We start from the raw sequence: 21,660 nt of genomic DNA, 5'->3' as shown, positions 1-21,660 counted from the left end.
GAGCTCCAGGAACACTGATAGCAAAGTATCTGGCACACAGGAGGTGCTCAACAAAGAAGTATTTCCTCCTTCCTGCTGAGGCTCAGAGTCAGCTCTGTACTTTTGAAAGAGACAGGCCAGGCTGCCTGTACTGCTGGGTCCCTGCGTCCAGCACTGGCTGTCACACAGTGAGTGAGGTATCAGCATTTGTGGACTGACTAAGTAAAGTTGGAATGGGGAACCCTTGACCCCCAGTGGGCCACAGGGGAGCAGTGAGCACTGCACTCCCTTTTCAACAGGAGCTGGGAGGCCTGCTGCCTTCCTGTGTCCCTCTTGGGCTTTGAGGAGGAACATTTAACAGGACAGAAGTCCCTGGGGTGCACTGGGTCCTACATGCCCATTCCATGAGGAAACTGGGGCCCAGGGAAAGCTAGGTGGGGCTGAAGGGTGAAGCCTGGAACCCAAAGTTGTCATCTGGGCTGCTGCTATCCTTGTTAACACCATCACCTCTATTGGACAAATGAGGAAACTGAGGACAAAGGTGGGATGGGATGGGGCAAACCCAGGCACCTGCGGAGTCAGGAGATGAAGTCTGGATTGGCTTCTCTTAGGACCATTGCTATGGCCATCTCTGGTATTTCTGTTGTCTGGATGGTTGAAGGGAGTGGCCTTTCCCAGGATGGGTGCCAGCCCACAGTGACCCTGGAGGCTGAGCAGGACTCTTTCTGGGCTCCTGCCTTCCTCCCTAGCCTCTGCCCCACAGGCCCCACTAGCTCACCTGCGCCCTGCTCCAGCATGCGTTTGAGGAGCTGCAGGCTCTGCATAAGCTGCTGCTGCTGCAGCTGCAGGAGGTTGGAGTTGTTGCGCAGGGCTTCCAGGCCCTGCTGGATGCCCGTGAGACTGCTGTTCTGTTGGCCCAGTTGCTGCCTCACGTTCTCCCTCTCATTGCGGAGCCCCTCCAGCTGGGTCTCCCACTCAGTCTCCATGGTGTGCAACCGGGTTTCCAGGTTACTGCAAGGTGGAACACAAGAATGAGCCTGCTGTTCTGCCTTGAACTCATAATCACACAGAGAGGCCCAGAGAAATGGAGCATCCGGTTTAGAGTCGCAAGTCCCACAGTCCATGTCCATAGTAGGTGTGGACTAGGGAGGGGCGTGGTATGCACTGGGGTCCATCGGGACAGTGGACCCCAGCACCCAGGTATACATTGTCTGCCTCCAGACCCCAGTAGCTAAGGGACAGGTTTGGGAAGGGAGCATTTTACCTTCAATTCAGTTTTGCAGACCCATTCTCCAGACTAAGAAATAAATCCAACCAGGGCAGAACAAATTGCCCCAGGCCCCAAATTATAATGCAGAAAAAGAAAATTGGGACACATAGAAATTCTAGAATTCTAGCTGTCTTCACTGATCAATAGATTATTGACAACGTCTTCTGTCTCTGCAGATTTCCATGCAACTGCCCAATTGAGAGGGATTCAAAATGCCCCATTTCTCACCACCAGAACTTAGGGTAGGGGAATGAAAATAAGAACCTCTAGTAATGGCACCTGAGTCAGAGAGAGGGGACAGTCTCTATGGCCTTGGTCTGCGCAAAGCACACGCATGCCATGACTGTCACATCCTTTTGACAGGGTTGTTCACTGAGCAGATTTAGCTCCCTCAAACCTTGATCTTAACAGTTTATTCTCCCTTCAACTCAAAACCAAAATAAAATCTGGGATTGGGGGACAGGCTTCTCTGCCTTATCCAAATGCCATGACTATTTTTCTTTGTAACTAAAGTGTGCACAGATTTGCATAAATGAAGGGACTCTAAATCTTCAGAATAGAAAGTGGTCACTGTGGTGTCCTCAGGGAAGGGGAGCAGGTAAACTCAACCAGTTTTATTTATTTGCAAATCAGTAAGACCAATTAAAATGTACAGGATAGCTGGGCAGGGTGGTGCACGCCCATAATCCCAGCACTTGGAAGGCTGAGACAGGAGAATTGTTGCAAGTTTGAGACCAACCTGGGCCACAAAGTGAGTTCAAAGCCAGCCTGAATTGCACAGTGAGCTCGTATCACAAAAAGACAAAAAAATAAAAACATAAAATGTACAGGATGAATGGTATGGTGTGCAAGTTCTGTCTCAAAAAACCAAATAAGTTTATAAAAAAAAAAAAGGAGAGGAAGAATGTGAGAAAGCAGGAAGACAGAATCAAGGCGTCCTGAGCCCCAAGACCCTGCCCCTCCTCTGCCCCCACTCAGTGCTGGGGATGTACCCCGGACCTGCTTGGCTCCCAGCTCAGCCACCTCCCTGTCCTGTTGCCCATGCCCCTCCCAGCTCCTCTGGACTCCAATTCTGATTACAGTCCTTATCAGCCTGGGCCCAGGCCCAGGCCCAGCTTCAGGCCCAACCCCTCACCCCAGTCCTAATCAGGCTCTGTCCCACCCCCCACACTGGCCCATGTCTAGCTGCAGCCTCAGCCCCTGCCTCAGCTTTGGCCTAGGTCCCAGGCTTGATTCCTGGCTCAGTTGCTGCCCCATGAGGACCGAGTGCCATGCCCACCTTTTTCTGCTGTGCAGCTGGTTCAGTGTCTCTCTCTGCTCTTGCATCTGCTTCTGCAGCCTGTCGGTGGTCTGTAAAGTCTCCATCATCTGGCGCTCCATGTGTGATGTCTGGTTGCTGGCCTATACCAGGGAAAAGGAGGGTGGGTGCTCTGTGGGCCCCGTAGGAACCTACCAGATGCCATCGACCTGAATAAGAGCCTATCCCCAAATTCCTACTCCCTGCGGTCACTCATGTACCTACTCACACATGGCTCTTCTGCCTGAGCACCAGCTCTGTTGCCTGAATCTGCCCTCCTCCACCACTGCCTATGACGGTACCAATCCTGTTCTCAAGCCCCAGAAGGATCATTCTTGACCCCACAGCACATATCATCAGCAACCCCTTCCAAATTGTCCCTAACAACTTCTCTCTATGGCCTCTTCTGAAGCCCCTGACTCTGTGGCCTCTTGCCCAGTGTCCTGCACTGGCCTCCTCACAGGGCTCCCTGGTCCCCTATAGGCTGCTCAGCAGCCTTTCCAAATGTGTCCCATCTATGCACAATGTCCCTGCTGCTCCTCCTGTCCTCACCATGGCCCACTAAGTCTTCCTCTGTCACCTCTCTGGCCCCACCCGCCACTCTCCTGTGGTCACTCTAGCACATTTGTGTCCTATGTTCCTGGAGCTGCCCCATGCTCCCACCTCTCGATTTGCATGCACTCTTCTGCCTGGCTGGCACACACTGTCCACTGAGCCTGGCTCCAGTGCTGCTCCTCAGGGGTCACTCCTGGCCTTGCAGTGGCACTGCCAGCTTTGTCCCACCCACAATGCCCAGCGCATCACCCTCCCACTCTTCTCTCAACATGATCACCACATAAGCTACATGATCCTCTTCCTGCTCACTGTCTTGGTAAACTCTGGGTTACAATCGCACGTCTGTTTTGTTTGCTGCTGTGAAGTGAGACCAGGTATCTGGAACTGGCCTGGCAATAGTGGGGTTTGGCAAACCCTCTGTCCTCTTGTCACTCACCTGTGCATCCTTTCACTTCCCCACTGCTCCCACCCTCCCACTGCTAGGGAGTCTTTGGCCCTGACGCCTGAAGGATTCTTCATCACCGTCTTCCCCAGGCCCCTAAAACCCCTGGAGGAAGGGACTGTGCAGCTCTCCATTGCCTGGTGCCCAGCACAACTCAGGCACTACACATACACAGGCCAAGAAGCCAGGTCCCACTGGCCCCCAGGCCACATGGCAGTATTGCTGGACCAGGGTCCTCAAAGGGAGTGCCAAGGGTTTAAGGCACAAAAGAGGCCTTGATCTATCCCAGGGACAGAGGTCAAGGCAAGACATCAGCCTGGGAACCCACCTATGTTCTTCATTACCTGAGCCTCCATGTTGGTCAGCTTGCAGTTCTGGGCTGTGGTTTCATTCAGAAGATTGGTACCCAGCTCCAACATGGTAGCCATGTGGTTCTGGACTATGTTTTGCTGGACCTGCTGCAACTTTGATCCCAAGATGGTCTGGATGTTCTCCTCCAGCTAAGGGAAATAGTAAACTAGGTTACAAACAGGAACTGGAGAAGCATCTCTCCCTCCCAAGTGTCACCATGCAAAGTCCCAGACTACCCTGGGTCTTAGAATGTACCGTCAGGCCCTTCCCATGCCTCACCTAGACTATCCCAGCAAATTTTTCCTGGTCTCTGGGTTTCTACTATCCTCCCTTCCACAGCCAGTGGAAGCTTGTTAAACCCAAATCAAATTTGTTTCTCAAAGCCATCCATATTGCTATCTCACTCAGAGAAAAAGCCAAAGTGACACACACCCCCAGCAGGCTTCCTACTCCACACTCAAATTACCACTCTCTGAAACTATACCACATGTGCACCTCTCTGTTCTCTCTTGCCCTCTAGAATGAGATTGGGGACTCGATTTTGTTCACCACTTTATCTCTGTGTCTATCACAGTGCTTGTTACATAGTGGATGTTTAATAAACGTACGCTCAGTGAATTGAGGAGAAGGGCTAGAGCACAGGCCCCGTGTCATGTCCTGGCCCCAGCTCCCCATAGGAAAGCAGCCAGAGGGGAAGGCACCCATCTTTCCCTTGTACAGTTTTCAGGTCCATCTGCCAGGCTGTGCTTTCTAATTTCTGGCCTTGTCTATCTGCCACGCAGTGTCGGACCCTGGTCCCCAAGTATCCTGGGAATGTGCATGCTGTCATTCATTTCATGGACAGGGCTGCTCTTTCCTACAAGCCAGGAAGCAGGGCTGGTCTGACACCAGGCTCCAGCTGTAGGGTGAACAGCATGTTCTCAGTCTCAGAGCCTGCAGGCTGTGCGTGAAGTCTCCTTCCTTCCCTCTGTCCTCATTCCAAGGCACCTTCTCTTCTGCTCTTGCTGGATCAGGCCAACACCCTTGGCCTGTCCCTGGCTCCTTCCCTCACCTTCTCACTCAGTCTTCAAGAGATCCCACAAGGTAGGGTGGATCCAAGGGTCACTGAGAAAACCAGGGATTCCCAGGGAGAGGTGTGAGCTGGACTAGGGGCCAAGTGGCAGCTGCTGGTTTCTTCATCTCCTCCTCTCCTTGGTCTCACGGGTACACTCCCATCCCTACCTCTTCCAGGGGTACCTTTACAGATTGCATTTCATTGTTTACCCCAAAGGGGTACACCTGGTGGTGCTATGATTGATTAGAGCAGGGCTTTCTGCTAAGTGGATACAAAATTCAGCACCACTTGGTAGCTGTTTAGAAATGCAAGTTTCCAGGCCCACCCAGCTCTATGACGCAGGGGCTCAGGCATCCCAGCAGTCTGCCCTTCAACAGCCTCTGGCTCCGTCTGACACTGGCTCCAGGGTGAGAAGCCTGGGCATGGAGACTGTGAGGAGCCAAAGCTTCCCCAGCCCCTCTAGCCCTCAAGTCTTGGTCTCCTTTCTCAGTGTTGTCATCCCTGTCAGTCCCTCCCAAAGCACACAAGTGCTCTCCCAGATCCTGCCTGAAAATAACCTGCAGCTCTGCCAGTGCCCCTCTAGCTTCCCTGCTTCCCACAGTGCCATACTTTGTTCTCACCTCCACACCCACCCTCCTCACAAACAAGTTAATATGCAATTATGGTGCATTTCACAAAAACTTTAAACCCTAATCATGATGCTGAATCTTTCTGTTTACCCCATCATGTCACTGCAGTCACAGGAACCCCTCTAGCGCGCTCTTCCATTCAACTTGTCATGGGTCTCCTTGACACCCTACTCAAGGGATACTTCTCACACTGTGTTGCTGGACCTGCCAGTGGCACATCCAGTGGAAGTTCTTCCAGAGGCCTCTGTCCTGCTGCTCCCCCCTGTCCCTGGCTGCCCCTCTGCTTTATCAGGCTCCTACATGCTGGGGGCTTTGGTGGTCCAGTCCTCCCCACCTTCTCCCCCCGGGCTGATATCCTCAGCGTGGGATCACAGGGTCTGAGTACAGAATTCAGTGGGTCCATGAACATGAGTGAGAAAAATTCCATCTTTTTGCCCACTAATGTGTAATTTAAAATTGATATTTTATTCAATTATGAGCTTAGACCAAAAACCAGACCTGTTTCACAGGCCCTGAGACTTCATGACCAAATGAAATCACAAATGTTCTCATACAGTTGTTCACAGTGTCTTTGAATGTCTCCTCTCTCTCTCTCTCTCTCTCTCTCTCTCTCTCTCTCTCTCATTCACTACAACTTTGGAACTATGGACATTATCAAATCTGACACTAGATAATGCTACAACTTTGTCACAGGTCTTCCTTTTCACATTTTGATTTTGATGTTTTCTTGTGCCTTTGTTTTATGAGATTTTGAGAAGAATCCATAAATTTTACCAGGTACCAGATGCCAGAGGATCCAAAGTCCCCAGTGCATCGTGGCCCTGCCCAAGGGCTAAGCCACTCCTGAGCTTCCATGTCCCCCCATACTAATGGTGCAATCACCATGAACCCCCTGGACATCCAGTCAGCTCACCCTTTCCTCCCTCTTTCTGTACAGGTTTCCAGCAAGCATCTCAAGCACAGAGCATCCAACACAGACCTCTGATCTTTCACTCCCACTACCCGGCCCCTGAAGCTCTCAGCCACTTTAGCATCTCAGTCAATGGCTCCCTTCAGTTCCAAAGCTCCAAACTCTGGCCTAAACCTTGACTTACTGTTTTCTTACCTGCCATATTCAACCCATTAGTAAGTTCTGCCCAGTGTGATCCCAACATGAATTAGAATCTGTTCATGCACCCCATCATCTCTTGTGATTGCCAGGAACTACAGTCCAAGGGTACAGACTGAGCATGGAGAGACAGGGAGGAAATTTGTGGCATTGTTATCAACATCCTATATCATGCTTGTGGTGGTTACATGATTCTATGTTTGTTCAAACTCAGACCTGTACATGAATAGACTGAATTTTACCATGTGAATTATATTCCAACAAGTAAAAAGCCCAACAACACAAGAGTCTAGAAAATGCCTTATATACAAATATGCAGTATGAAATATATTTTCTCAAACTCGGCCTGTTACCCTGAGTTTTATTTTTGTATTCATTCAGGAATTACTTCCTGAGCACTTACTATGTGCTAGCTCTATACTAGGCACTTGCAGGTCAAGAATTAATAACACTGGCAAGTGTTTCTGATTCCAGATCCCTTCTACTAAATAAATCAACTAGATTGCAATAGTGACAAGTGTTGTAGAGAACATAAACCAGGTAGGGAGTAGGGTACTGGATAATGAGTGGGGTGAAAGGAAGTTGACCCCAAGTGGCAATGAAATCTCACTAGCAAGGTTACCTGAGCCAACAGAATGAAGCACAGCCAGCTATGGGAAGGTCAAAGGTGAGGAAATTCCAGATGGAGGAAAAGGCAAGTGCAAAGGCCCCAGGGCGGATGGGAGTATGTCTGGTGTTTGAAGACCAAGGAGGAGATCAGTAACACTGATCTGTTTTGCATGTGTTTTCTGTGGAAAATGGTGCATGTGGTTCATGATTGGCAAAGGCAGGTGCCAACTGCAGGCAAAAGCTAAAGCAGAGAGATCAATGGGCCTAGGCTTGAGTGGCAGCTTCCAACTCTCCTGCTGGGTGATCTTGGCCAATACATGACAGGACCTCTTCCCTGAAATGGTGATGATCTCAGCTCCTACTTCCTGGGCTGTCAGCAGCATTCCTAAGATGATCCATGTGTAAAGTGCATTGTATGGATATACAAAATCAAGACATGAGAAATTCTGCTGTGACTGGCTCACGGGTTAGTACATAGTTACCAAAGTAACAAGGCTGAGTGTCCTCAATGGCCCATCTGAAAAGATCTCTCTCTGATCCCCAGCAGTGTTATCCAACTTTCAGCTGCTGCTCTGAGTCGGTCTGGGCCTGAGCCACCGTGCTGGGAGCAGAGAGCCTGTTCCTGTCATGGCGTGACCATTTCCTTCTGTGTCTGTGATGTAGCTTCCGTGAGCCCCAGTGGTGCTGTGGGAAGCTGGAGCTCTGGGAGGAATAAAGGAGACACCCTGAAATCATGCTCCAAAGCACTGGAGTTCCTGTCTGGTTTGCTTGAGGCCTAGCACAGTACCTGCACATAAGAGGTATTTAACAGGACTTGTTAAATACCTGTGTCCCATGGGAGGGCGAGACAGGTGCTAGGGAATGGCTTGGGGGAGGGGCAGCAGGTCCATTCTGTCATCAGGCCATCGAGGTCCCCAGAAGGTGGGGAGGGGTCCTCAGCACTGGTCCCCTTGTGGCTGTTTGTGTCCAGGAACCTAGGTTCCCAGGAACTTTGTCTATGTAGAATCTGATGTTGAGTTCTCCTCATCGCAGCCCAACTTGCAGAAACTGGAAATTTCAGTGGAAAGAAGTGAAACCTCACACTCTGAGCTCTCTCCTTAGCCCTGTGAGGCACCTTTCCAGGTGTGTTAGTTATTTTTCTCTCATTGCTGAGACAAAATACCCAACACCCAAAGTTAAAGGAGGAAATGTCTATTTAGCTCACAATTTGTGGAGGTTTCAGCCCATGGTTGGCTGGTTCCAAGGCAGGACGGCACTTGGCGTGTGGTTCATGGTGAAAGAATCACAAAAGTAACAAGGGAAAGACAAGAGTCTTTCTGTTCCTTGTATGGTATACAAGCTACCCGCCTTAGGGCTAGGGTAGCATTCACACCATTAATCAGCATGAATCGATCACAAACTCTAGATTCAACCACATCCCAAAAGCCATGACTGCATGAGACTTAGTGGGTTGGGTCTAGACATAAACTGTAATACCAAGGTGACCTGTCCACTTTGGCAAATGTCTATTAAGCACCACATGTGGCACACTGTTCTGATTTCTCTGTGTGATATTCTCTGTTTCTACTCTCCAAGGGAGAAGCTGCTGTCAATCTAACTTATAGAGAATCCCATGGAGGCTAAATAACTGCCTAAAGACAGCAGCTCTTCCTGAGTGCAACCAGGGTGTCTAGGAGCTGCTCTCTGAGCAGTAAATAGAGCTAAGCCCCTCTCTGCTCAGGCTCCAAGTCCCCATCTGTAACAGGGGCACAAAGGGGCCTTTTTGTAATGGTTAAGAGTACGTGGCCTGGAGTCAGTCTCTGTGGGTTCACATCCACCGCCCTCACTTCTTAGTCCTCCATTTCCACATCACACATGGGGATCCGAACAGACCCCATGTTCTAGAGCACCAGGAGGTTTAATGAATCCCTGTTAAACATATGTCACAGGCCTGGCTCAGAGAAAGCCCCGTGTGTATGCACACAGTGGCACATACCCTAGGAGACAGAAGGAGCAATGGTGGCTGTCACACTGCCCTGTCAACAGAAGCAGCACCAGACACATCCCCGGCCTCCTCCCAGGCCTGTACATATCACCCCACCCATTTGGAAACTGGGAAAGCACAGGCCCATTTTGCAAACATTAGCGAGCTGTGCGTCTCACAGATCCCAGCCTGAGTGAACAGAGCAAATTATAGAAAGAAACTGGTGTGACATCCTGCATGTAGGAAACTGATGGGTTCTGCTAGCCTGGAGTTTAGCTACATCCTCCCAACTTGGTACCAGACCCAGAGAAACAACTTATCTCCCCATAAGTAACTTCTTCGTTCTCCTTCTCATTCCAGAGATAAACCTCCTGCTTCTTTTTTTGCACAAGAGCTGAACCCTCTATGATCCCAAGACTCCACAAACAACCAAGCCTCCACCTAGGTTGGCTAAGGATTTATCAATTTTACTTAAACTTTCAAAGCACCAATTTTTAAATTCATTGGTTCTTTGTATTGTATGTTTAATAACCAAATTCAGTTGTGTAGCTGCATACAAAGTCAACATTCAACTATCAATAGCGGGCCGAGGATATAGCTCAGTGGCACAAGTGCCTGCCTGGCAAGCACAAGGTCATGAGTTCGATCCCCAGTACAAAAAAAATGGCATTCCTGTACACAAAAACAAATTCACTGAGAAAAAAATAAAGGAAACAACACCTTTCACAATAGTATCAAAAAATGAAATACTTAGGAATCTAACAAAGGAAGTAAAGATCTTCACATTGGAAAGTATTCTGAAAAAAGGAAATCAAAGAAGATATACAAAAATAGATATATCTTGCTCTTGGATAGGAAGAAACAATATAATGAAAAGGACCATACTTCCAAAAGTCACATATAGATTTATTGCAATCTCGATTAAAATACCAACAGCACATTTCACAGAACTGTAACAATCAATCCAAAAATTCATTTGGAACAAGAAGAGACCTAGAATAGCAAATGCAATTCTGAACAAAAAGGTAGAGCAAAGATATCACATCCCTGACTTGAAATTAAACTATAAAGCTACTGTGATAAAAACAACATTGAACTGGGAGGAAGCAAACCAGACCAAAAGATCTTTTGCATCTTCTAATCTATGGAATAATTAGAAGATAGATAGACTAGATTAGAAGATGCAAAAGCAACTCCAGACATACTTGGCCACCATATCTTTGACAAAGGAGCCAAACAATTTCACTGAAAGAAAGACAGCCTCTTTAACAAATGCTGCTAGAAAAACTGGCTCTCCACATACCAAATATTAAAACTAGAACCATATGTCTCATTGTGTACTAAACTAAAATTGAAATGGATCAAACATATAAATATTAAAACAGAAACACTAAATCTACTGGAAGATAAAATAGGTAGGACTCTTGGAGACACCAGAGTGGACGAAGACTTTATGAACAAAACTGCAAAGGAAGTGTCACAAAGAATCAACAACTAGAATTTCATCTGATTAAAAAGCTTTTGCATAGCAAATGAAACCACAAACAGAGTTAACAACCTACTCTGCAAGAAAAAATTTTTGCCACCTGCCCCCTCAGAAAGCACTAGAATATCTAAATAACTCAAAAAAAAAAAAAAAACCAGATCCTCCAAACATAATGACCCAATCCAAAAATTGCTATCTGAAATGAACAGATACTTCTCAGATGAATAAGTGGAAACAGCAAATAAATATGAGAAAGTTTTCAACATCACTGGTCATTTCAGAGATGCAAATTAAAATAACAATGAGATTCAATCTCACTCCAGAAAGAATGGTATTATGAAGAAATAAACAAATAACAAATGCTGGCAGAACTGTGGGAAAAAAGGAATCTTCCTCTGTTGCTGATGGGAGTGCAGGCTGGTGCAGTCACCATGGAGATCACTGTGGCAATTCCTCAAAGAACTAGAACTAGAGATCCTATGTGACCAGCTATTTCTCTTTTTGGTGTCTTCCAGAAAGAATTAAAAGCATCATATCACAGTGATATATGCATACCTATGTTTAGAGCAGCACAATTTGTAATAACTAAATCTTGGAAAGATCCCAAAGATCTATCAACTCGTGAATGGATAAAAAAGATTTGTGTTATTATACAATGGAGTACTACTCAGTCATAAGGAACTTGAGACATTTCTAGGTAAATGGATATACCTTGAAACTATATTCTAAAGGGAAATAAATTAGACATATATGTGTAAATACTGCATTGTCTCTCTGAGACAATGAGAAACCAAAAGTGTAAATAAGGACCAAAGTATATAATAAATATTGTGACATAAGAAGAAACTGTTCAAATGGGAAGAGGAACTCAGGAGGGGGAAAGGAAAGAAGGGAAAAGAAAAAATGAGAAAAGAAGATAAAATAGAAACAAAGCTTTTGTAAATAAGGAGGGGATGAGGGGTTGAGGAAAGGGAAGAGAATGAGAAAAAAAAGAGGACTAGACGTATATCATATGCAGGCATCAACAATGTGATCATTACATATCACTAAATTATACAAATAAACTTAGTATTTTTAAAGGCCCTTGAATAAAACAGGAAGTGGGGAACCCTGGACTCCAGGTCCACCAAGACCTTCCATGCTCCTGAAGCTACCTGAGCTCTGACTCTGAGCCAGGCAAGGTAGCGATGGACTCGTTTGATCTCCACCATAACCTTCACTCCACTCCTGTCCCTATCTCACTGAGAAGAAAACCGAGGCCCAGAATGGCAGACCAGCTGTCTGAGAAGACACAGCAAGCAGTGGAGCCAGATTCAAGCTGGATCAGGGTCCTGGTGGGGCTGCATGTGGAGAGGATCTAACATGGAAGACCAAAGCTGCTGAAACTCTGGGGACTCCAGCTTTCAAGGGTGGTCTGCTGACAGAGGGGCCACCTGACTATCCTCTGGCAGAATCCTAACCTTTAGCTGAGGCTCCTGGGATGCATTATAGAGGTGAAGATCTCCCTGTGCTTTCAGGGCCTCCTGGGCATCAGCGACCCACCCCACAGTGGCTGTGTCTTATTTCTGGCCGGGAAACTGGCCAAATGGCTGAGAGCCCGGGTTCTGGCATCAGGTGGCCTGAGATTGAGTCTGACCTCACCCTTCCTGGCTATGTGATTTTGGGCAACTCATCTAACCTCTGGTGCCTCAGTTTCCCCATCTGTTCATGGACAAACAGTCTCATTCCATAGGGTCCCTGTGAGAAGTCAACCCAATCATCTGCACGAAATACACAGGCAGTGCGTGGCACACACCGAGTGCTCACTAAACACCCGCCTGCATTTCTCTTGTGTTTGTCCTGCGCTCACTGTTGGAGGCAGGCAGCTTGTGTTTGTCCTGCCCTCACTGTTGGAGGCAGGCAGCGCTTGAGTTCCACTTCACAGAGAAGCCAATCAGGGTAGGTAAATTCCCTAGGGTCCCACAAGTGGTCAGCTGTCTCTCGAGAGTGACACCCTCACTCTAGCTCCGTCTGCCCTGGACCCCACAGGTGTCTCAACTGACTCTGAGGTTTAACAAAGGACCCTACAGTCTGGCTGAAGTTGGGGCCTGGGAGTCTGGGCTGCCTGCTTGCATTTCTGTGAGGAGGAGAAGGGGAGTGGGTATGTATTCATCCCAGTTGGCCTCAGTTCTTGGGCCAGGAAAGACAGAGCCAAAAACACATGGCCCTGCTCTACAGGATGTCCTGATCCAGCCACTCAGCAAATAAATAAACCCATCCTTGGGGACAGAGCCAGGGGCTGCCACCTCAGCCTCACCCAGGCACCAAGCTGGTCCTCCCAAGGCCAAGGACATCTGGGCCAGCCATCTCCAGACCCCTTCTTGGAAAATAATCCAGTTCTTCTAGGAAGCAGAGGCCGCTTGCCTCACCCCTACCCCAGTTTCCAACTGCTGAGAGATCCAAGCAGCAAGGTTAGAAAATAAACTCCAAGGCATTTGGTTCAGCAACCCAAATTCTCCTCTAGTTTGGATAAGCAAAGGCTGAAAATTCCAGAATTTACGGGCAGCCTGGAGAGGCTGGGACTCCGAGGCATCCTGGAAAGTCCTCCTGTCCCAGATTGCACACTAGACTCCTAACTGGATGTTCATTTGACCCTAGTTCATCCAGGCAAGGCCTGTAGATGGCTGGGCTGAGAAGCCAACCTGTTCTGAGGTTTGACGTCAGGGACCTGGAGCTAACAGCAGAGGCTGGGACAGTGCCAAGTTCAAGGCCCCTGCCCAGCCCTTGATCCTTCTGGCCTATTTGGGTAGAGAAGAGAGAGGTCCCAACCCAGCTGCTTGGCTGGATGTGAGAGCCGCCAGCCCTGGGGCCCCAGGGTCCTGGGTCTCCAGTGAGGACAGTAATGGAGGTAGAGGTATGAGGTGTGGCCATGGGACCAGCAGAGGAAGAGCTGAGGGATAGAGAGAGAGACTAGAGAGACAGCCAGCCAGAGAGGAGACATGGAGTGAACCGGAAAACCGTCTGCAAGAGGGCGTGGGCCCAGTCTGGGGCTACTGCCGACCCCATTTTTCCTTTCTCTTGTCCATAGCAAGGGGCATTCGGTGGACAACAGAGAGAGGTAGAGGGTGGTAGCATTTTCTGGCTGGGAAACCTTGGCAACATGCTGTGGCAGGTGCTCTACCTGTCTTGGCTCTTACCCCACATCCAGGTGGGGTGCAGGTGCCCCCACCCTCTGCCTCTCAGGGAGGCACTGAGTGGTACTGGCCCTGGGTCCCAGCATCCACCATGTACCCTGGAGGCTCTGTGGCTGACCACTGGGCTGCCCAGCCTGGCACAGCATTCCTGGGGCAGCGGTATTCACCCAGATGAGGGGTGACCTGGGCTCAGAGCTGCTGTACAGCCGGCCTCTGCAGCCTTCTGTGGGTTGCAGAAGTGCCTGGAGGAGAGGGAAGGTTTGGCCAGCAGCTGTCCATCCCTCCTCCTTGCTTCTCTTTGCTCCCCCTGGCACCCCGTCACCATTCTTATAACAGGAGTGCAGGCAGGCTGCCCTCACTCCTGCACTTCCTGAGAACACTGCTGCATTTCTAAAGAAGGGAGACATCTACCTGGAGATGTAGCAACCAGGGAGGGATTTGGGCCCCTTATTTGCATGCCCAGCATTCAGGACAAGCTTTCTGTTCTCCCCCATTGAAACTGGCCTGCAGCTGCTATACCAGCAACACTCCCCAGGTTTTTCTTGGGTTTTAATTCCCTCCTGTGTCCTGGCTTCCCTGTGCCTCAGCACAGTCGCATGTTATAATTAAGACTCACTTTGGAGTTCATGTGAAAAGGGAGTGTGGAGTCCAAAAGTCCTAGAAATCTACTTGGGAATTTTATCCTGAGTAATGTAGACAGATTAGGCATTTCCAAAATATGATGAGTGCAACTAACAAAGACCAGCATCTTGCAGAGCTGACCTAGAGTTGACTTAGATATCCGGCATAAACTGGCATCAGACAGTGATAGCCAGCAGCTGGCTGTGTCAACTGTTGGCTTCCAGCATTGCCTGGTGACATCAGGCCTGCTAGCAGACTTGATTCATAAAACCCATCTGAATCCAAGGCCAGGAGAGGAGGCAGCTGGTCCTGATGGGAGCCAAAGAGGGAGGGAAAAGAGACAGAGTAGGTGTGTGGTGTCCACAGGGCAGCGGAGGCAGACAGTTCCCGGGGAAGGTGAAGCCTAAGCTGGGGCTGTTGGATTTGAGAGCTGGAGTGGCCACACAAGGTGTAAATGGCAGTGGGGAAGAAGGGGCCGAGCCTTGGATGTCTCTGAGCTGGGAAGAGGCTCCTGTCCCACTGTTCCTCCCTCCTCTGCTTCTCTTCCTTTCTACTGGAGAGATCCTTGGGTGTAATGGCACATGGAGGTGAAGGACCTGCAGAGAGGAGTCCTGGAGACTGGGAAGGGACACTGCAGGAGACCAAGGGGGCACAAGGGACAGATCTACACCCTCGGAGTGAGGAATGACCTGTAAACAGTGTCAGACTCCTTTCCTAGGAACCAAAGAAGGTGTGGAGCTCAATGGGTACACAGGGGACCCCACAGCCTCCAAGTCTCATTCGAGTACCTCCCTGTCTGAAAAGGGACAGGCAGGGACAGGAGAAGATAGAGCTGCAGGAGGAACCAGCACTTGTACATTTCAGGGGGCCTGGGGACAGTGGTCTGAGGAGATGAATACAGATTCCAGCACAGCCTGGAGCCCGGTCAGCTGGGAGGCAATTGCACTCTCCAGGGGAAGGGGCGTATGGGCAGTGGGGAGCAGAGAGCATGCGGCTGAGGGGTGGTGGAAAGTGTGAGGGAGGCACAGAGGGCAGCAGCTGGGCAGGAGTAGGGACGGGGTCAGCATTTGCATGCGAAGGCTGTGTGAACAAGGGCAACACTGGATCTGACACAGCTTCTCCACCCTGGGCACAGATAAATGCAGCAAACCCATGAGCCAGTCCTTAGGAATGGGGACGGGCTCCCCAGACTTCCAGTTACCCAGCTCCCCACATCATCTTTCTGTAGTTACACTTCCACACACAGCACCACGTGGTATCGTACCAACATGGGTGCTGTACAGGATGCTGGGAACTGTGCACACTGGGGAACAAACTCCACCAGGAGAATATGAGGTTTAAACAACCCAGAAACCAAAGGGGCAGAATTGTCCTCCCTCCTCTCACAGGAAACATGCTCGTCTCCTGTCTGCTACAGGCCTACCAGGGCTGTCTGCAGCTTAACACGTTTAGTCCTCATCCTCTACTCTGTAGTTCCTGGGCCATGTCTTCTCTTAGCTGCTCCTACTTACAGGCCACAGCCAGCTGCACCCTGGACCCCACAGCTGTCCCGCTGCTCACACTGCTGCAGGATCAAGCTTGCCACCTTCAGCTGCCTCACTGGGGCACACAGCAGGTGCTCACTGCTAGTTGAAGGACAGGGGCAGATGGGGTCCTTCTGTAGCCCTGGCCTTGGCCCATAGTGCTGTGCTTGTGACTCCTGTCCTCTGCCTCTCTGCATCTGATTCATCAGCATAGATGATTCACTCCCTGTGATCAGCCCCACACTCTCAGGCCTCAGAGTCCCCAGGCAGGTGATTGCATTCTGTCCTTGCAGTTCCGGCACTCATGTGTGTCACAGCAGGGACGTGCCTGCAGACACCTGCTTCACTTGTCCTCTGGGGTCAGAGGCCACCTCTCTGTGACATCCTCACAAATGATCTGAGCTCAGACAGCCAGGCCTGGCCACACCCTGCCCTCTGTCTCCTTCCCTTTGGGTCACCATCTGACACAGCAGACATCTCTTCATGGCCTGTCTCTCCCCCTCCTCCAGAAGGGACAAACTGTTCTCTCCCTGCTTTTTGCTCACCAAGGACAGGCCTGATCTGTGTTCAGCCTGAACACATGGCTGTGAGGAGCTGCTTCCTGCTCCCCTGCTGCCCACTCTTGTCTTTTCTCATCGGATCCACCCGTGCCCCTCTCGGGCTTCACATCCCAATTTCTGCACCGTAAATTTCTCATCCCTGTGTGCCCAGCAAGACCTCTGCGCTGCACACTACACCTGCTGACAATGACAGCCCTGAACTGCCCCTCCTCCCCAGCCCTGCCATACCTTCTCCATCCTCTGCATGTTGTTCCTCAGTGCGTTCTCCATCTTCTCCATCTGATGGTCGAACAACAGCCTCATTTGTACCAGGAGTGGCTGGTTATTCTGGGTGTTGTTGGAAGCCTCCAAACTGGAGGGGTTGCAGGATGGAAGCTCAGGTACCCAGAAGGTGTAGCTGCACAGGCCATTCTTGATCTGATACTGCATCCTTCCCCTCGTTGCCTGCTGTCCCCTCCTTTGGGCTGCAGTCATGGTGGCTATCAGGAAGAGGAGGCTGCCCAGCAGCATGGCTGGTCGGGAGAGCATCCAGAGACGTGTGATGGGTTGAAGAGTCCACTCGGAGCACCCACAGGCTGTCTTTCCCACTAGCCAGCCTTGTGCCTTGGACACCAGCGTGGTCTGTGTCCCTGATGGTGCAGGTCCCCAGAGGTCCTGCAGCTGCAGACTCCTGTCTGGCCAGCACTGTCCGTGGCTGTTTATACAGCAAGGCCCACTGCTCTAGGGCTTCCTGGCCTCTGCCCCCCCAGGCTACCCCTCACCTCTGCTCTGGTCCCTTCCTTCCTCTTCCTCAGAGTAGATACAGCTACACACACCTGTGTAGCTCCATCTGTGGCTGCTTATACTGCAAGTCATACAGCTGCAGGGCCTCCTGATCTCTGGTCTCACCCCAAGCCACCCCTCACCTATGCACTCTAGTATCTTCCTTCCTTTCCTTCCTGACCCCGAGCAGTCACACAGCTTCTCTGCCCACCTAGCCCCCAGGGCCTGAAACTGTCCTTTGGGGACCTGGACTTTCCCAGAGTGATGGAAGGAAAGCATGCAGACACAGGCACACAGCACACTCCCAAATCCCCAGCTCTGAACCCCGGGCATCTATGCTCCTTTCTTGACACTGTCTCTCCTCCTGGCCCTGCCCTTCAAGGCTAGGAGTCTCCAGTGTCAGCCTCCAGCCCCTCTCTTCTCAGCCTCTCCACCATTGCCCTTGGGTTCCCTCTTCTTTGGGGGTAAAGGGCAATGTCACCCAGAGAGCAGAGTGGGACAGGACGAGGCTGTGGAAAGGATGCTCTGCCACGTGCTTCTAGAGACTCAGGAGGAGTGGGTGCACCAGGTGGAAGCTGGCTTCTGTTCCTACTTCTCCCTGAGAGCCTGCGTGGGTGGCCTAGGCCAGGTTGCTGTGACAGTGATGAAAAGCTGTCATGTCCTAGGGTATTTTGTCCCAGGGCTGGAGTGGGATTTTGGGTCACAGAGGAGATCCTGAGCTGTAACTGCACATCTACCAAGTTCTGTCCCCAACGTTGGGGAACTGGCCATAAACCCTGCTCTTCCAGGGCCAGGAGCCCTCAGAGGACAGCTGCACTTCTCTGAGCCTCCAATCCTAATCTGTGAACCTGGGGATCCCCCAGCTCTTGCCTGAGGACTACATGTGGGTCCTCAGCCCAGGGACTGAGGGGTTTGCAGTTGGCTCTTCAACATCTGGCTCTACCAGCTGTGTAACTTTGGGGACATCACCTATCCTGTCTAGTCCTTAGTTTCTTCTTCAATGAGAAAAATCCTATCTCTTTGAAAGGCAGGAGATAGGGCAGTGCAGGCACTGGTTTTCTGCTCTATGATTGTGCCTTCACCCCTGATTCACTCCCCTGCCCCACCCAGTCCACAAAACACAAACCCCAGAAGCACAGGGTTTTCTCCTTGGGGCCTGAGCACTTCCCTTCCTGCTTGTTTCTTGGAGCTCGGCCTTACTACCGCTCACTAATCTCTCTTTCCTTCTCCTTTTGTTTTCTTGAATCTTGATGACATTTTGAATGAGGTGGGACCTATTGAAGACAGGGCTTCATCAGGAGACAGAGGACTCTGTGCCAGGGGCAGAGCTCAGGCTGGAAGAGGAGCCCCAGCAGCCATGCTTGCCAGGTCTTACAGAGCTACCAGCCCGGCTTCATTCTTCACTGCAGATGAGACCCTATTGTACAAATGAGAGAGCCTTGCCCAGAGCAGCTGATCAATTTACCCAAGGTCACATAGCCTGGGAGGGCTGGACCAGGAACCGAGGAGAGAGGAAGCTCAGCCACTCTGGGGGCCTCACTGCATCCAACTGCCTGTTCCTGGCGGTGAGCAAGGAAACCTCTCAGTCCCTGTGTTTGTGCACTGGAGACAGAGCTCACACCTTAGAGTGGCTTCTTGGGGCCCTGGATGACACTGGGAAGCCCCACTCAGGCCCACAAAGTGCTGGTCCCCAGGGTGCCAGGTGGAAGCACTATTGCTTTTCATGGCCTGGCCTTGGAAGTTATTTCGAGCATTCCCACATCGTCTGTTCTAATGCCCTAATGCCGTCTTTAATTCTCTTTCCTTTCTTCTCCTTCTTCCCCTCCTCTTCCTCTTCTTCTTCCTCCTCCTCTCTCTTCATCTTCTTATTGCTTTTGTCTTTCTCTTTCTCACTCACTCGCTCACTCACTCTCACTCTCATTCTCCCTCTCCCTTTCTCTCTCTCCCTCTCTCATTATTTTGTGGGGACTTTTTTGTTTCATTTGTTTGTTTGTTTGTTTTTGGAGGGAGGACCTTGCTGTGCATTCCAAGCTGGCCTTGAACACACTATGTAGCCAAAGATGACGTCAAATTTGTGATGATCCTGTTGCCTCAGCCTCCACAGGGCTTGGATTGCAGACGTGAAGCCAGCACATCTAGCTGTCATTTTAAATTCTTGAAAAATTCCAAACAACAGACTCTGCACTGGTCACGATTGGGCAGCCAGTCCTGCCTGGTGTCCTGAGCCTCCCCTCCCAGCCCTGCCTGGCATCTCACAGACCTTTCCCTCCCCTTTACATGCTTCTCTCTGCATCTGCCACTTATTCAGGGTGACAGGTGCCAGGCTGTCTGGATTGGAATTCTGGCCATCCCACCTACCCTTAGGTGTCAGCTCAGCTAATCTATCTACCTCAGTTTCCCCTTCTGTCAAGCAGGGTTGGCAGTAGTAATTCCCTGTCAATGCTGTTAAACCGGTTAGAAAGCTAATCACTCTAAAGGCGTTCACACAAGACAGGCACACTATATGTGCTCAACAAATGACAGCTGCACCACTGCCGCTCTGAGTGTTTGTGTCCCCCAAACGCCTGTGGTCACACCAAGGTGATGCTGTAGAAGAGCTCTTCAGGGTGTTTAGGTCATGGGGTGTGGTGCTCAGGAACAGGATCAGTGGCCTGGTGTAAGAGACCTCCACTGTCCTTTACTCTACCACATGAGGTTCAACCAGAAAGCACCATCCATGTCGCAGACAGCAGCCCTCACCTGGCCCCAACCTGCAACACCTTGGGCTTTCCAGCCCCAGCGGCGCTAATCCTAATCCACACCATCTAGTGTATGTTGTCAGAGCTGCCTGACAGCCAGGACACCTCTGTCATTCTCTCAGCCCCAGTGCCCATCTTCTGCAGAGGACAGAGCAGCAGCTGGGACCCGAGGCTCCCTCGCCCTAGCCTGCATGCCCTCCGAGCCCTGTGACCACACTCACCCTGTCTGTTTCCTGTTCTCTGGCCAGGCTCAGGGGAAGTCTGCATGAGGATTTGTTGGTGAATACTCCCCACTGTTGGAATTGGAGCTGTACCCTTAAAACAGAGACTCAGGTTATCAACCTGTTCTCTCCAGGGCAGAGGACAACAGGAAGCTTCCATGTGCGTTGTTCTGAGTGACTGGCATCAAGACACTGAGAACAAATCAACCAGCCCTCTAGGTTATTACCATTTTGCCAGCCCGCTGTCACCATGCAGGCAGACCATGGCGAATCTAGCCCTCTGAAGAATTTGGGTTTTGCTCAAAGAAAACTTAATGGCAACACCAACTGAAATGTTTAGGGGTTCTAGCTTCAGGGGCAGCTGGATCTAAGAGCTTAAATGGTATTACAGATGCTTTTCTCCAGACTTTTGCATTCTTCAATGGCTACATCCCCTGACAGGTCCCATCACTGCCATCTGCACCACTGATGGCAACGATTATCATCTACCAACTTGGCACCCCCAACACACAAAAACCTCTCTCTCAATAGGTGGAGAAATTCAAACTAGGATCACAGGGCCTTTCCGGCAGCCAGAGGAATGAGGAGCTGGGCTATGTGCATAGTCGGGCTGGGTTATGGGTCCAGCAGCTGTGGTTAGAGTCAGCCTTGTGCTCAAGAGACCCTGGGGAGGTGACTGGGAGGATGGAGGTTGCTGGGCACAAGGCATCAGCTGCTTCTCTTTGCCTCACACTCTAGCCACTCACCAAGTGGACCCACTTCCCCCAATTGGGCCAGTGTGACCTTAACTCACACTGAGCTCCCAGGAAAACCTCCCCAGGGGGTTCCCCCCCCCCAGTAAATGCCACTGGCATTTATTCTCCCAAGAGAACTGATCTTCCAGCCCCTGGAGCCAAAGGGTGGGAAAATGGACCATTCCTGGAGGGCCGCTTGCTAATCTGGGCTCTTAAGTATCTGGGTATTGAAAAGGATCGCCCCACTCATTCCTATTGCCAGCTGTCATTGCCCTGATGCAGTACACCACCACCCGCCACCCTTTCCTTCAAGGTTCCTCCCATCCCAGCACAAGATGAGAACTGAGGCTTGCAAGCTTCTCAGGCTGAGCTGTCCTTGTTCATGGGCATACCCAGAGTCACCGACGGGCAGAGGTGAGGGCACAGGCATCTCTCCATTTTTTAAAATTTTACTTTGAAAGTAGTAAAAATACAACAGAACAAGACAGAACAAAGCCAATTGAGACAATGCAGTGAAATTGGTACAAAACTTCACAGTAGGATACTGGGATGGTAGTAATAGGTACTATGGTATATCTCGTTATC

The 21,660-nt window shown here is 50.4% G+C and overlaps 1 protein-coding gene across 1 annotated transcript; it reads right to left on the bottom strand.

Moving 5' to 3' along the window:
* Positions 1-488: 488 nt before the first annotated feature.
* Positions 489-17,049, bottom strand: LOC134476173 (angiopoietin-4-like). The gene is made up of 5 exons (XM_063249468.1): positions 16,849-17,049; positions 3,888-4,043; positions 2,529-2,650; positions 758-990; positions 489-508 (listed from the first exon to the last, which is right to left on the bottom strand). The coding sequence occupies exons 1-5, from the start codon at positions 17,047-17,049 to the stop codon at positions 489-491; spliced, it is 732 nt and encodes a 243-aa protein (XP_063105538.1).
* Between the last annotated feature and the right edge of the window lie 4,611 nt (positions 17,050-21,660).

Source organism: Cavia porcellus, unplaced genomic scaffold (genome assembly GCF_034190915.1).
Source record: "Cavia porcellus strain 051 isolate PalLab524CR breed Dunkin Hartley unplaced genomic scaffold, mCavPor4.1 scaffold_5, whole genome shotgun sequence".
NCBI classification, from domain to species: domain Eukaryota; kingdom Metazoa; phylum Chordata; class Mammalia; order Rodentia; family Caviidae; genus Cavia; species Cavia porcellus.
Note: the sequence above shows the minus strand (reverse complement) of the source record. Positions and strands in the feature narration are given on the sequence as shown.